We start from the raw sequence: 14,762 nt of genomic DNA, 5'->3' as shown, positions 1-14,762 counted from the left end.
TATATAACTTTAGTAACACTTTACAATAAGATTCCATTCATAAACATTATGTTAACATGAACAATATTTATATAGCATTCATTCACGTCAGTTAATATTCCAAACTTAAACATTAAAACATTGTTTTATTGTGATTTTTTTCCAAGCATTTTTTTACCAATTCCAAACCATATCAATCTTAATAACTACCATTGTTTTTTATTTAATCATTTATGAGTACTATACAATAGTCCAGGAAAGCTGGAAGAGAAAAACAGGTCAAGAAGAACTGACAAAAAGAATTGCAAAATAATTAGGAAATAATGTGAAGATTAATTTTTTGTTAATTCTGCAAGACAGACTTTCAGGAAAGGAGGTGGAATAAAAATAAGCTCTTAAATCTTAATCCTGGATTCTGGAAGATATATTCCTCAAACCATCGAACAAGAGGAGGTGGTGCTGGTCCTTCACGAGTCACTCTAATCTGTTCATAAAGCCTATATATAAAGCCTTAATATATAGTATTTCACAATATTTCATGGTATTCTAATTAAATCATTTTTTGGGATCTTAAGTCTCTCAGAGCCGGACACCGAGTAATTCTGGAGACTCCAGGAAAGTGGCAGTTCTGTAAAATGTTGGCGCTGGAGACTAAATGCTCCCTGATAGTTTCACACCTAATTCACTTAACACACACACAAACACACACACACACTACCCACAGTGACAGTGGGACTGAGTGACATTAGATGTATGATAGTTTTTTTATTTTCTATCATCCATATAGTGTTGTATAGTCATGAAACTATTGTCATGAGACCAGTCATTCTGAGGAAATATGCCTCAGAATGACTTGTCTTTTATGTGTACATTTTTTTAAAAGTGTTTAGAAGCTGCACTTTAAAAAAAATAAAAAGACATTTACTGGTTCCTTTTTTACTATTATTTCAAAAAATCACCACAACAAAACCATTCAAGCTATCCAAAATTCATTCACACCTGTTCTGTAAGATTAGTTCTTTAAACAGTGGTAAAAGAGGATGTGGTGCTGATCCTTCAAGAGTCACTCAAAACGTATCTGTCCATAAAGCCTATAAAGAATTATTCTTAATATACAGTTCACAATACTTCAGCTTGTTATTCTAATTAAGTGAGGGTCATTTTATCAGTAAAATTCCTAAAATACATATTTTATTTGAAAGATTTCTATAAATTATTTAAATCATACTCGTTTCTACAATAATTATTTAAAAGTAATCCTATAGCTCCCTCTGGTGACCATTATTGGTACTAAGAATTGCAAGCTTGATTTATAAGTTATGATAGTTTTAATTTTAGGCTGGCTCTTGAAAATGAAAAAGCTATGAAACTTACTGTGCTTCCTTCAAATGGGGACTTCTACTTATATAAAAAATTATGAAGAGTTAGAATGAAAAATTTTAAAGATATAGTAAAATAACTATTGTATTTTTTTATGTTACATTAATAAATCTCTATGGCAACACCATTTAAGCTATCCTAAACCCATTCACAATTTAACATCTCAGTATATTGGCATCATGTTGAAAAAGGAGTATGGAGTAGTATGAGGAGGAGTATGAATTCATTTACAGGTTGATTTTATCATAAATCCACAATAAAATTTATTTTTCTGTTCTGTATCAATCTGTGTTGTTGTTTGTTTATTTTTATCTTTTATTTTTCATAGGAAGATAACTGATCCTTTACTCTCCTTTTTAATAAATGTGCTTATAAACCAAAAACAAGCTATTTATAGCTGTATTTATAAACTGCTTACTACTGACTATTAATATTGGGACAAGGCTTTATAAAGCATGAACTGACTATTTACTTTTTGAGTTTGAAATTATTATTTGCAGCACAAATAAGGTTTTTTAGGATTTTTAAAAATCCCTAAAACTGTCAGAAAAGGATAAGGCCTAAGATTTCTATGTGAGTGGCTACATTTATTTGTTTTATAACTATAATGCATAAACTATGAAATTATACAAAATGTATAAAAAAGTACAACAGTCATTGTTTTCCAATGTTTTTTTTTTTTTTTTTGGATTTACATTAAAAAAAAATAGCCTACTGCAATCATTCTAAACAGCTTGAATAAAACCTGTTAATATTTATTATAGACCACTGTAACTGTGTATAATCTAACAAACAAGTTTATTATGAAAATAAAAGTGTGTACACCAGATAAATTGGACGATAAAGAAATTGCTAACAATAGTATAATAGAGCATGTTTTAGGTTTTTAGGCGTTTAGATGCAGATATGGACAAATCAAATGTAAAATAAAATGTAATTGATTTAATTAAATATAGATTAATTCTTGTTAGAGCAAAATAATAAATAAATAAATAAATACGTACACACATTAAAAAAGCAGCCAAGATGAATGAATTTCATTTTTTATATAGATTAAAATTGAAGACAGAAGCAGCTGGTATATGCGGTCACTTAATATTAAAATCCAGTAGATCCACTTCAGATATATTTCTCAACAGTTTATGTTCACGTGGCTGTTTTCGTTTATAGTCGCCAAGCTGTTATGTGTTTTGAAATAATCTTGTCCGTGATGTGTTCGTTCGTACGACGAAATACAGAATCCTGCAGCTCGAGAGATATATGTTATTCTGCCAGTCGCGCTTTCAAATAGTCTTGCACACTTAAACGGGTCACAAACACCTGCATTTAGCTCTTGATGTGTTACAATGGGTTTATTGTGTGCATTTGTGGTAATGTTTTATTTAAAAAAGCTCTTAAACAAGAATAAATTCGTTTGTTTTGAGCTCGACACTGTAAGCGCTGATCGGAGGCGTGATTTCAGATAGGCAGCCACAAATATTTCATTTTCACACAAACAGTTCAAAAACATCTGAATTTAGCTCTTGGTGTGTTCTAATTGGTTGATTGTGTGATATCGCTGTAATAATTTATTTTTAAAAGCTATAAAACAGGAATAAATTAGTTTTTTCTGAGCTCTTTACTCCAGACTCTCGTGATCACAGCGGTGATTCATCTCTCCTATTTCTCACGTATCTCTGGCCAGAAATAATTTATCCATGAGCCCTGAACCGGTAATAATCAGATATGTTGGTTTAGCTTGTCAGTGTGAATTAAATCTAAGTATTTATTTGTATTTTTAACCGATTTAAAAGTGAAAGTAAAAGTCCGGTAATTGCACCTGTAGGGGCGCAATTTCTCTCAGACAATGGAAGTCTGAAGCACATATACTCAAACAGAGGGACAGAGTGAGATGAGATGTCTGACAGTTTTTTAATTTTCTGTTATCCATACAGTGTTGTAAAGTCTTGAAACTATGCATATTTCCTCAGAATGACTTTTTCATCTGTATGAAAAAATTCTTTGACGTGTTTGGAAGCTGCATTTTAAAAATACAATAATGATTCCCTTTGTAAGGTAATTTCAAAAAATCACCACGGCAAAACCATTTAAGCTATCCAAAATCCATTCACAATTTAAGTTCCTATCAGAAATACTGATGTGTGTTCAGAGTTTTGTGAAATTCTAAGTATGTTATTTGCCTCAAAATCACCTGAGAAGTATTCCAGTTTGACATGTTGCCACGCCAACAATTTTTTAGATATCAATATCCCCCTTGCAGATTTATATCGGCTGTGTTTTAACATTATTCTGATGAAGTTTGAAGCAAATCGAGTAATAATAAGATGCTGAATTCAAATCATTTTGAAAATGACACACTTCCTTCTGCCAGTTGGTGGCGCTATAACTTTGACTCCTAATAGTCACATATATGCGATCGACATCATACAACGAATAATCTGATGAAGTTTGATTAAAATCAGGAACTGTATGTGGATGGTATTAGACACTTCCTGTTTCTCATTTCTCACCATAATTTCAACGCCTCGCCACGAGCAAACCGTTCGAGATATCAAAAATCCCCTGGCAATTTTTCATCCCCAGTGTCTTGAGATCATGTTGACCGAGTTTGGCGGCAATCGAGAAAAAAACCTATGACAAGTATTTCAAATTCCAGAGCATGCGCTTTTTACATAACTCTAAATAGCTGACTTCCTGTTGGGTGGAGCCTATGACATGCAATATGAAAGTTGTTCGGCACGATGAGATCTATATGTGTACTGAGTTTCATATGAATATGTGCAAGTATGTGTGAGCTATACATCAACATTTCTGACTGTGTTCCAGGGGGCGCCATAGAGCCCCTGTGCCACGCCCGGGTCCCAGCCTCTGCAGGCTCCTAAAGGCCACAGATTCCAAAGTGTGCGCAAATTTTCAAGAGTTTTTGAGTATGTTAAGGACCCCCAAAGCCCCCACAACTTTGACGAAAAATTTGAATACTAAACCCTAAATAGCCAACTTCCTGTTGGGCGGAGCCTATGATATGCAATACGAAAGTTGTTTGGATTGATGAGATTTATATGTGTACCGAGTTTCATACGTCTACGAGCAAGAATGTATGATATATGGCCCTCCATATTCCAGGGGGCGCTGTAGAGCCCCTGTGCCACGCCCGTGTATCAGTCTCTGCCCGGCCCTAATGGCCGCAGGTTCCAATGTGTGTGCCAATTTTCAAGACTTTTTAAGCACGTTAAGGGCCCCAAAAGCCCCCGAGACGTTGGAAAAAAATAATAATAATAATAATAATAAAAAATAATCCTAAGGAAAACAATAGGCCTCTCGCCCTTTGGGCTTGAGCCCTAATAATAATAATAATAATAAACGGAGCAATTCCAAGAGGGTCCTCACACCATCGGTGCTCGGGCCCTAATAAACGGAGCAATTCCAAGAGGGTCCTCACACCATCGGTGCTCGGGCCCTAATAATAATAATAATAATAAACGGAGCAATTCCAAGAGGGTCCTCACACCATCGGTGCTCGGGCCCTAATAATAACAAATAATCCTAAGGAAAACAATAGGGCTCTCGCCCTCCAGGCTTGAGCCCTAATAATAATAAACGGAGCAATTCCAAGAGGGTCCTCACACCATCGGTGCTCGGGCCCTAATAATAAACGGAGCAATTCCAATAGGGTCCTCACACCATCGGTGCTCGGGCCCTAATAAACGAAGCAATTCCAATAGGGTCCTCACACCATCGGTGCTCGGGCCCTAATAATAATAATAATAATAATAATAATAATAATAATAATAATAAACGGAGCAATTCCAAGAGGGTCCTCACACCATCGGTGCTCGGGCCCTAATAATAAACAAAGCAGATACAAGAGGGTCCTCGCACCTCGGTGCTCGGGCCCTAAATATATTCAAATAGAGAGCAGGTATTTTAAATATTAAAATATATTCCACAATATTACTGCTTTTGCTGTATTTTGGATCAAATAAATGCAGGTTTGGTGAGCAGATGAGATGTCTTTAAAAACATTAAAAAATCTTACCGTTTAAAAACTTTTGACTTGTAGTGCATGTAATATGTATTAAATTTGATACACTTCCTTCTCAAATTGGTGTTTTTGTGCAGGTTTGTGACTCTTTGTCCTGGTGATGTGTTTTTGACTGGGACGCCTCCAGGTGTGGGGGTGTTCAGAAATCCACCTGTGTATTTAAAGGTGAGCTCTTCTATAGGAAAATCAATGCAGATTTCAACATGGCTGGGTTAGCGTGACGACCCACAATCACTGCACCTAGCAGACTGTTAACACCCGCTTAAAGCCTTTCCTCAAACCTGTGTTTTGATCAGCAGATGAAATCTGAAAAGTGTCACTGACAGAACAGCTGAAACACAGAACAACACAGCTAGAATGCTCTTACTGACGCCGTTGCGATGTGTGTTTTCACACAAAACAAAAGTTTCAAAAGAACAGAGGCTCATTTAACAGCCCCTGGCTTCAATATTTAAGCTTTCTAATTGGCATCAACAGGACTGACAGCAATTCATGCTGATTTACAGAGGGAATCACAGGGCCGAACAAATCAGTGCAAAGATGCAATTACTGACTGTACAGCTGTTCTTCCAGGTTTTGCCAGTTACCCACAGCGATCCAATGAGATATAATGAACTACAAACCATTAAGAAAACACAGTCAGTCTTTGCAGTGACTATTTCGAATATCAAAAAAGTAACTGATGAGAGAAAATAATTGCATTTATAAAATTGTTTGTATAAAGTATTTAAAGATTATATTATGTAAGATGTTATATTATTACTAAAGCTACTTTATATAACTATTACTTTAGTGGTTAAAAAATTTAATTAAAGCAGTTGCCACACCACATCATTCACACCGAATATGAGCTTGTTAGATAATAACTGACATTAATCCTGGGTGATTATAAATGCAATTTACACACAATAAAAGTGTTAGTTCCTTGCATTTTGACACTTATGAGTGGCTAAAAATATGTACTATCACATTTAAATTAATCTAGTCTGCCGAGATTTACACACAAACATGTAAGCATGTCTTTAAAATGTTTGAGGATCCGTTTACAGAAACTCCATTTCCTCAAATATTATATTAATGTATAACATGTACATTAGCAGCCTATTTCCTATCAAATAGTTCTCAAGAGTAGAGTATTAAAGTGTTTTATCCTTTTCATAATGCAGCAGATATTATTTTAACATTTTGTATTTGCGTTATATTTCTGAAGGTCAGTGTATTGTTTTAATGTGTTTCAGAGGGGAGATGTTGTGGAGTGTCAGATTGACGAGATCGGGTCGATACGGAACACAGTCGTGTAACACGAAGATCCTACATTGATTGAAGTGCCACTACTGCATTTATAATTATTTCATATCGACATCATAAAACATGGATTCTTTTTTAACTGAAGAAAATAAAAGAAACATTATGCTCTGGGCCAATTTGAAAAGAAAAAGCTGCCTTTTATTCTCATTAACACAGTTTTTCACCATTTGGTTTCAAACTGGGGTTTTCATGCCCAGGGTTCCAGTAGAGGGCATTACTGACCTGTTTCTGGTAGCTTTCATTATTTCTTGTCCATTTTATCTATTCTCAGCTTCAGATAAATAGGTTTTGTTCCCAGAAACAAATGCATTTTTGTGCTAAATTACATTGTCATTCAAAATAAGGCGACTATACAATAAGCAGGATTCGGATTCTTGCATTTGGAAAAACCATTCAAATTAATAAAAATTAAAAACATTTTTTTTAAGTTGGTCAAAAGGTATGAGCAGAAATTCTAGCATTTTTTCAAAGTATCCTAAAGTTTTGATGAAAACAACCAGCAACAGATGTTTTCTAGCATACTGTGACATGTATAAGTATGTAACAGATCCATTGGAAGATGCATGAAACTCAGATTCATTGGTCAGTGATTGGATCAGTGACCACTCGAAAACTAATGGAAGCTAAAGTTTCAGTCACATGGAAGAAAAGAGCAGGGTTTAAGCAGACTAAATGATTGGAGAAATCTGGCGTATATAAAAGAAGAGATAAAAAACATGGATGAATGGGTCACAACAAGATCTTTAAGATGCGTTCAAAAAATAGATAGGGCGGATTTCCATGTCATGCCAACCTTAAAACGAAGTGATTTTTGAAGAAAAGTTTTAATCAAGTGAAACCTTGAGTGCAGCGGCCAACTGTTATTTCTCAGCACATCTTGTTTCTTGTTAATCACCCCATTCTTTTCCCATCTCCAGCTTTCACGCTCATCTAGCCTGTGGGTCGATTGTCTGGGTGTCTCTAGAGAGCTTATTCAGCACTTTTCCGCTACAAGCAGCAGCCGTCCGTTACGCTTTGTGTTTCACTCAAGAATGATGGTTGTGTGTAAATGCACATTTACTCAGGAACTGTTCTCATGTTGCATGATTGGGTGTTTATATATGGGACTGTCAAGCGATGGGTATATATAGAGCTTGAGTCATTTCCAGGGAGTGATAGTGCAGTGCCTGTCTCTGTAGCATCTGTCATGATTATTACCCATCATTTTTTACAGAGCAGTTTTTAAGGAGTTGACATTTCCTCACAAGTTAACTAAAATTCTTGAAGCTTTGAAAATGACATTGATTTTTAATGATCATTTTACTCTCATCATATTGCCATATTACTCTTATTTTTTTTATTTATATTAAGTATTAGTCTGTTCTTATATATATATATATATATATATATATATATATATATATATATATATATATATATATATATATATATTTGTAAATTATTAAATTTACAGTAGATACATTTATGCACATTTAGTGATTATCTTATATTCATTTTAAAGTGCAACTGTTATTTTTTTTTTTTTTTTTAACTAAGAACAAGGCCAAAAGCAAGGCCTCTTTTGTTCCATGTCTTAATCAGTTAAATGGTACTTCGGTGTTCAGTGTTTGTGCTAATGGAAGCAGAATATGCAAAGTACGGAAATGTATGTGATAATTCATCTTAATGTTTTAGGTAATGCAGAATGTTTGCATATATATGGACATTCATATGCTGTGCTGTGTGGCTAAACTATAAATCAAACCATGACATAAACACTGCAACTGGGTCAGTTATCAGACACTTGTGTACTGAACCAAGCCCATTACATTTTCATTACAGTTAAACAAAAGAATAATAATAAACGAAACAATCAAAAAAAAAAAAAAAAAAATTATCTGCTCTTTATAAAGAAGAGAACATTATCTAACTATCGGAATAGTCATCATCCAACCAATAACCAAACCAATTCTGGGCTCTCAACAACAAAACCTAACAAAAAAAGCAACCTCGGCATCACATTGTTTTTTAAAAGCAAGTGCTCTCAGCAAAACAGATGTATAAACACAGAAAAGCATTCATAATTAATGATTTACACAACACTGAAAAACTGAAGAGGAATTTCAGAAGTGCTTACGGTTATCATTCCCAGCTGAGACTGACTTCTCTTCAAAACATGTACTTTTCTCTTTCAGTTATACATGAACTGTTTGAAAAACTGCAAGAGTTTCTCTTTGTGAGCGCACACAGAGAAGAGAGGGCCGATATCTAGATACACATCTTCTCTCTGCCCGTCCTCAATCAACACCTAAAGCACAGGAACAGAGAAATGCTGTTTAGTCTCCAGAGGCCAAATTATTTATACTTTATTACAACACCTGCTACATATTGTTACACTTTACTGTCCTCCCTTTATCTGGCCTTGCACTTTTATATACAGCTTCTATATATAATAATAAAACAGGATGTACAGAATCACTTACCCCAAGATCAATGAAGGTACGAAGGCACCATTCTCACCAAGTCGATAGATGAGATCTCTACAGAAGATTCACAGAAACGCATCAAATATACATTTGCATTTAGTCATTTAGCAGACACTTTTATCAAAAGCGACATACAAAAGAGGACAAAGAAGCAATATACAGGGCTTCTGTACTGAAGTATTATTTAATAATGCTGGAACACAATTTGGTGTGCAGCAACTCTCTTATAAAACATCAATGCTCTAGTCTTCAGCAGAGTAAGATTACTCAGTAACACAGAAATCCAGCGGGATTAATAATGCATTAAAGATAAAGCATCAGCAGCTGAAGTGAGGCTGTCAGCAACTATATAGGCCGTGTTATGGTTAAAACGACTTCATTTATGCTCAAAACCTTAACGTTGCCATCCGATTCACATTTTGAAATAAATATATGCGCATTCGTACAATGTAAAGAATATGTAAGCATAAGCATTAGGGCAAGTATTTTTTACTCCAACTGAGAAAATTCAAGCATTAACATTGTTAAATATTTCCTGTTGACTGTGGTCTACATGCCATCCCTTTGAACCTGGTCGAAGTTTTATTCAATTCTTCAGTCCGACTGAGCCGTTAATTCAGTTACTAGATTATCTGTATACATATAAAAGAAGCTACTGGGGATCTGTTTAGTGATCCGATCACAAGGTGGTAACATGTCTCAAATGAACATTTTTGATAGGATTTCTAGGTAGGGATGGAAATAAAAAAAACAAGCAAAAAAAAAAAAAAACCATTAAATTATTTCTGTTACTACATATCCATTGCATAATCCTTTCTTTTCCATTTAAGGAAACACATATTTTGATTATGCACTGGTGAATTGTGACGAAATGACACAAAATGTGAAAACCTTACAGTGAAAGCTGACTCTGTTGATCAAATTGTTTTTGCAACGAACACAAAACAGCATCTGCTTCAATGGTGTATACCAATCACTTCCCTTAAAGAGTGCCATGTTGCAAAAGCAAAGAGGAAAACATGTTTACTTGATTCAGTTTCTTGGGGGACTGGATGTACTCATCTCCCAACTGCCTGTCAGGCCCTGTCAGGTTTTTGTCTGATCTGTTTTTATTGCCTATGCTGACCACTTGTGATTGGATCAGTCGAGATGGATGTTCTCTATTTAAAACAGATCTCAATGTGGATCTAAGATGTAAACTCTTGGAAAATCATTCAGCGCTAAAGTGGTGAGTGGATAATGAAAAATGTGTTTTTATGTCCTACCGTAATGTGCTTTATCCAGTTGAGCTCGGTTCTTCAAGTGTGCATGTAGTTGGCTCAAACAGTCTCTCTCTAGCATAAACATTTTTTTAGGTTATAAACACTTAGTTGTTCACACTCTGTGTGAATAGTGACAGCAATGCTGCCAAAGCACTTACTCATCATCACACATGGCAACAGCATTGTTTGGCCAGAGGTCAGAGTTTGTGTGTGTGTGTGTGCTAACCTGTGATAGGTGAGGGGAGGTAATGGAGGCTTTCTGGTGCCCAGCACAGAGCTCTCAGCCGGATACTCAGTAAACTACAGAGAAAGAACAGCAGCTCCGGGCACAGAGACGGCTGACTCAACTAGAAAGCAGAGAGAGAGAAAAAAGACAGCAGAAAGTTAGAGGACAGTGGAAAAGAGCAAAGGTTATTAGTAAGGTAACAGATGTTGTTTGGGCATATTCATAGACTTCAATTATTCTATTCAATCAGCAAATATTCCTCAAAAATAACATTTTACATTTTTCTAAGAAACATTTTGTTGGTTTGATTGCTTCAGTTGTCATCATTTGTAAAATACTAAGCAGCATAACTGTTTTCAACAGTGATATAATTGTGTCTTGAGCAGAAAAGAGCAGCATATCAGAATGATTTCTGAAGGATCATGTGACACTGAAGACTGGAGTAATGATGCTGGAAATTCAGCTTAGCATTACAGGAATACATTTTAATTATACTGCTTGGTGAGCATAAACACTGACCAAAAACATAAAATAATCTTACCGACCCCAATGTTTGGAATGGTATATATTTAGTCATTATACTACAGCACTGATTGGCTGTTGAACGTTCAAAGGTGTGCAATTATCTTCAGGGAATCACACAGTGAAATGCAGATCTTTACTGAATTACATGTCTATAACATTTCACCAAACAATTTCAGGTAAGTTCTTACAGCCTTATAGCAGCAAATACCAAAACCCACAACAACAATGACCAAGCAAATAAATACAGCAAACAACCAGATAAAAATGGTTCATTATGTCCATGTTTTTGCCACAAAATTACATTTTATTACTCTTTCTTATGCTCGCTCTCCAATACAAATGGACACACACACAACAGTAAGGACACACAGAAACATACACGTGTTGTCAGTGCTGCTCTGACCATTTCATCAGTGAAATAGTTTACCAACTTAAAAGCTACATATTACAGGATTTTCTGTTCTTAATATGTATTATTTTCAGGTTTCTATAACATCTATTATTTGTTTAATTTATAATTATTTATATTTTACATACATATAATACAAATATAAAATGTATACATCAACAAATAAATTAATTGTAATAAAGTGTTCCAACCTCAAGGAAAAAAAGCCATTGTACATGTTTGCTTGAGGTTCTGATGCAAGGGAAGACAATACAGCAGCTTCTCTCCTGCAAACTCATGCCATTGACATTCCCTTCCTGTTCTCTTTGTGCTGAATACTGCGCAACATACAGACAGACACCAGAATTCAAGTGCAGCATTTCTGAATTGTCTGTCTTAATTTTAAGCCTTTCTTTTCTCTCAGTGTCTGAGGTTTACATGTTAGTGTTTGTGTGCGTTTCTGCATACGCCAGAACTCTGTATTCAAAGTGTACAAAAAGATTGTGAGTACTCTGAACATATGATTATAAAATCCAAAAACAATCTGAATGTATAAACAAAAGTTTCTGAATGATAACTTTCTAGATTTTATTAAATCTGTGTGTGGGTTTGTGTACCTTATAAGAGCGTGCGTCTGGTTCCTCACAGTCTGAATCGCTGCTCTGGTCAGGATTGTCTGAAACAGCTCATGATAACACACCTTGCCTCTTCATGAAGTCACAAACTGGTGTATCCTTTTGAACCTATGTACACACACAGACAACAAGTTCACATCACTAAAGGCACATACAAACAAGCTGCAAAATGATCATTTTAGGGTTGAAATGACCTGTTTTAACCACAGACAGACAAAAATCGCTTTCACGTCTGCGGGTGTTTGTGAATCAGTCATCTGAAAACCGTGGTGGCACTTGAAAATAAATGGGCACAGACCGAACGGTCAGCATGTCACAGATTAGATTGAGTCGGAGAGTTTTCTAGATGTCTGGGCAGTGGAGGGAAAACTAGTTTTGGCCACGTCTCTGTGAATTCTTGACATTGAAAACTTAAGAAAATCTACATTTGTGAGGGTGCGATACTGTATATTGTCCAGGCTAAAAAAAGTGTCTCTGCGTTTATATACCTATCTCAAGTTTTTATTCATATCTCTATTTTATGATTACTTGTATCATATGATGAGTGTGCTGCTTTGGCCGAGTGGCACAGAAGTTGTAATTTCCCTTGTGTCTGTGCCAAAAAACCACCAACAGTCTTATCAATGAGACTAAAAATAATCATTGTCTGACATTTTATGTCATGCTCTATTTCTGAAATCGTATAAAATCCAATCTTTTAAATTATTTTTCTTTTTTAAATCCTGACATCACTCCTCATCTTTCATAGAATCACTTATAAACTTAATTTTCACCCATTTTTTCACTTTGATAATTTCTAATACCATATTTTAAAGACTGAGTATAAAAAAAAATTATATATACTTCTTGATGTTGTATTTTTAGTTTTATTAAATATCCTATATATGTTTTGACCATATTTAGTCATCCTATCTTGTTTTTTATTGAGTCAAATTTCAGTAGACTTAAAGTCTGTGAATTTCATTCCATTAAAACAGTCACATTTTAGTCCTGTGATGAATGTCCTTTTTATGTTTTATCACATTTAGTCATCTTATCCTGTTTTGTGTTTAAACAAGTTTTAGTTGACTAAAAGTCTCTGAATTTCAGTCTATATTTAGTCTATAAAAACTAGCGCGGTCAAACGATACATCACATGCAAAATAAAAGTTCCTTTTCGGGAACTCGAGCTGCGTCGAAAACGCTTTGGGGAACGTCCCTGACGAGACCGACTCTGAATATAGTGTGCAATCTGTCCATCGGACGGGCGTGACGTCACGGGCAGGGTGACGTAGCGACCAGGAAGCTATATAAGCACGTGCCGTGCAGCTGGCTTCAGCTTCGCTCTGTCAGCAAGCGCTCTGTGTGTGCATGTCAAAAGTCTGTCCCGTTGGTCCTATTTATTGTTGTCTGTCCCTAGCCATTAAAAGATCACTAAAACAGCTCAATATGCCAAAAGTAAAAGCATAGACCAACATATTAAGGGCGATTCCAAGCCACGTTATAGATTGTGTGTTCCTCCCTGCCCTCGCTACATTACGAGTGGGGATACACACAGTTTGTGCGTGGCTTGCCTGGGATCGAAGCACGCTGAGTCAGCTCTCGAGGGGGCCGACTGCCCGCATTGTAAACGATAGTGCCAATGCGGACGCTTCGATCCCGGAGGGCTCTCTTCGAGAAGTGAGCCTTCGCCAGCGTTCCTCGCGATGCCGGTTCCGCTTTCGCTGAGGCGGAGCCGCGCCGGCATTCGTTGGGTTCACGGATCGATCTGCTGGAAGGAATGGAGACGGGCTGGTCCTTATCTCCTACCTTATCCACCAGATCTGCCTGATTCCGGGATTCGGAAGCCCGAGCTTCGGTTCTTCCCCCCCGAGCATCGGGCTTGACGCTCTGCCTTTCTTTCTCCGAGGAGATTGACACGGAGGTCGTTGGCGAGCTTGTAGTTGCACAAACATAAAATTGCATAAGCACAGTATAAAACAAGCAGTCTAGACCGTGTTTACTTGTCTGATTGTTTGATTATTTTAAATTCTGAGGAATTTAATGACATTGAGAAGTCAATATATCACTACAATGTGTACTTTATCACAATCTAGACCGTGTTTACTTGTCTGATTGTTGAATTGCATTAGATTCTGAGGAATCTAATGACCATTATCTAACTTAAAGGAGGTCAATATATCACTTCTATGTGAATTTTATCTCAATCCAGACCGTGTCTACTTGTCTGATTGTTTGATTGCATTAAATTCTGAGGAATATAATGACAATTTATTTGACTCATGAAGTTAGATGTACTGGAGGGACTGCTGGGCAGGAGCAGCCCCCTCCGCGTACAAACAGAGTGTTGCCGCCCGTGTTCCCCGCTTAAGGAAACGGGACCAGAGGCTGAAGCAACGCTCCGGGCCAGTGACTTCCCAGCCTAGTCTGAAAGAGCAGACTGGGAGTTCAACGGCCAAAAAGTCATGACGCATTTCGGTCACGACTACAGAGGGCGGCCCCTACTGGGGCAGAGCGGTGTCCACCTCATTACATGGTGCCCGTCTCACCTCAGTGCCCTCGGGAGGTGGGTC

At 36.3% G+C, this 14,762-nt stretch overlaps 1 protein-coding gene and 1 pseudogene across 2 annotated transcripts in view; one reads left to right on the top strand and one right to left on the bottom strand.

The window, feature by feature from the left end:
• LOC127964015 (fumarylacetoacetate hydrolase domain-containing protein 2) overlaps positions 1-6,839 on the top strand; it is a 170,260-nt gene extending 163,421 nt beyond the window's left edge. For both annotated transcript variants that reach the window (XM_052564157.1, XM_052564156.1), the window contains exons 7-8: positions 5,479-5,566; positions 6,640-6,839. In XM_052564157.1, coding sequence (XP_052420117.1) covers positions 5,479-5,566; positions 6,640-6,702 — 151 coding nt within the window. In that variant the 3' untranslated portion in view covers positions 6,703-6,839. The remainder of the gene's footprint in view (positions 1-5,478; positions 5,567-6,639) is intronic.
• Positions 6,840-8,879: 2,040 nt separating this feature from the next.
• Positions 8,880-14,762, bottom strand: part of LOC127964180 (glycerol-3-phosphate acyltransferase 2, mitochondrial-like) — a 60,892-nt pseudogene continuing 55,009 nt past the window's right edge.

The sequence above is a fragment of the Carassius gibelio genome, chromosome B8, assembly GCF_023724105.1.
Source record: "Carassius gibelio isolate Cgi1373 ecotype wild population from Czech Republic chromosome B8, carGib1.2-hapl.c, whole genome shotgun sequence".
NCBI lineage: Eukaryota > Metazoa > Chordata > Actinopteri > Cypriniformes > Cyprinidae > Carassius > Carassius gibelio.
The sequence above is the reverse complement of the archived record's forward strand: the minus strand, read 5'-3'. Positions and strand labels throughout refer to the sequence as shown.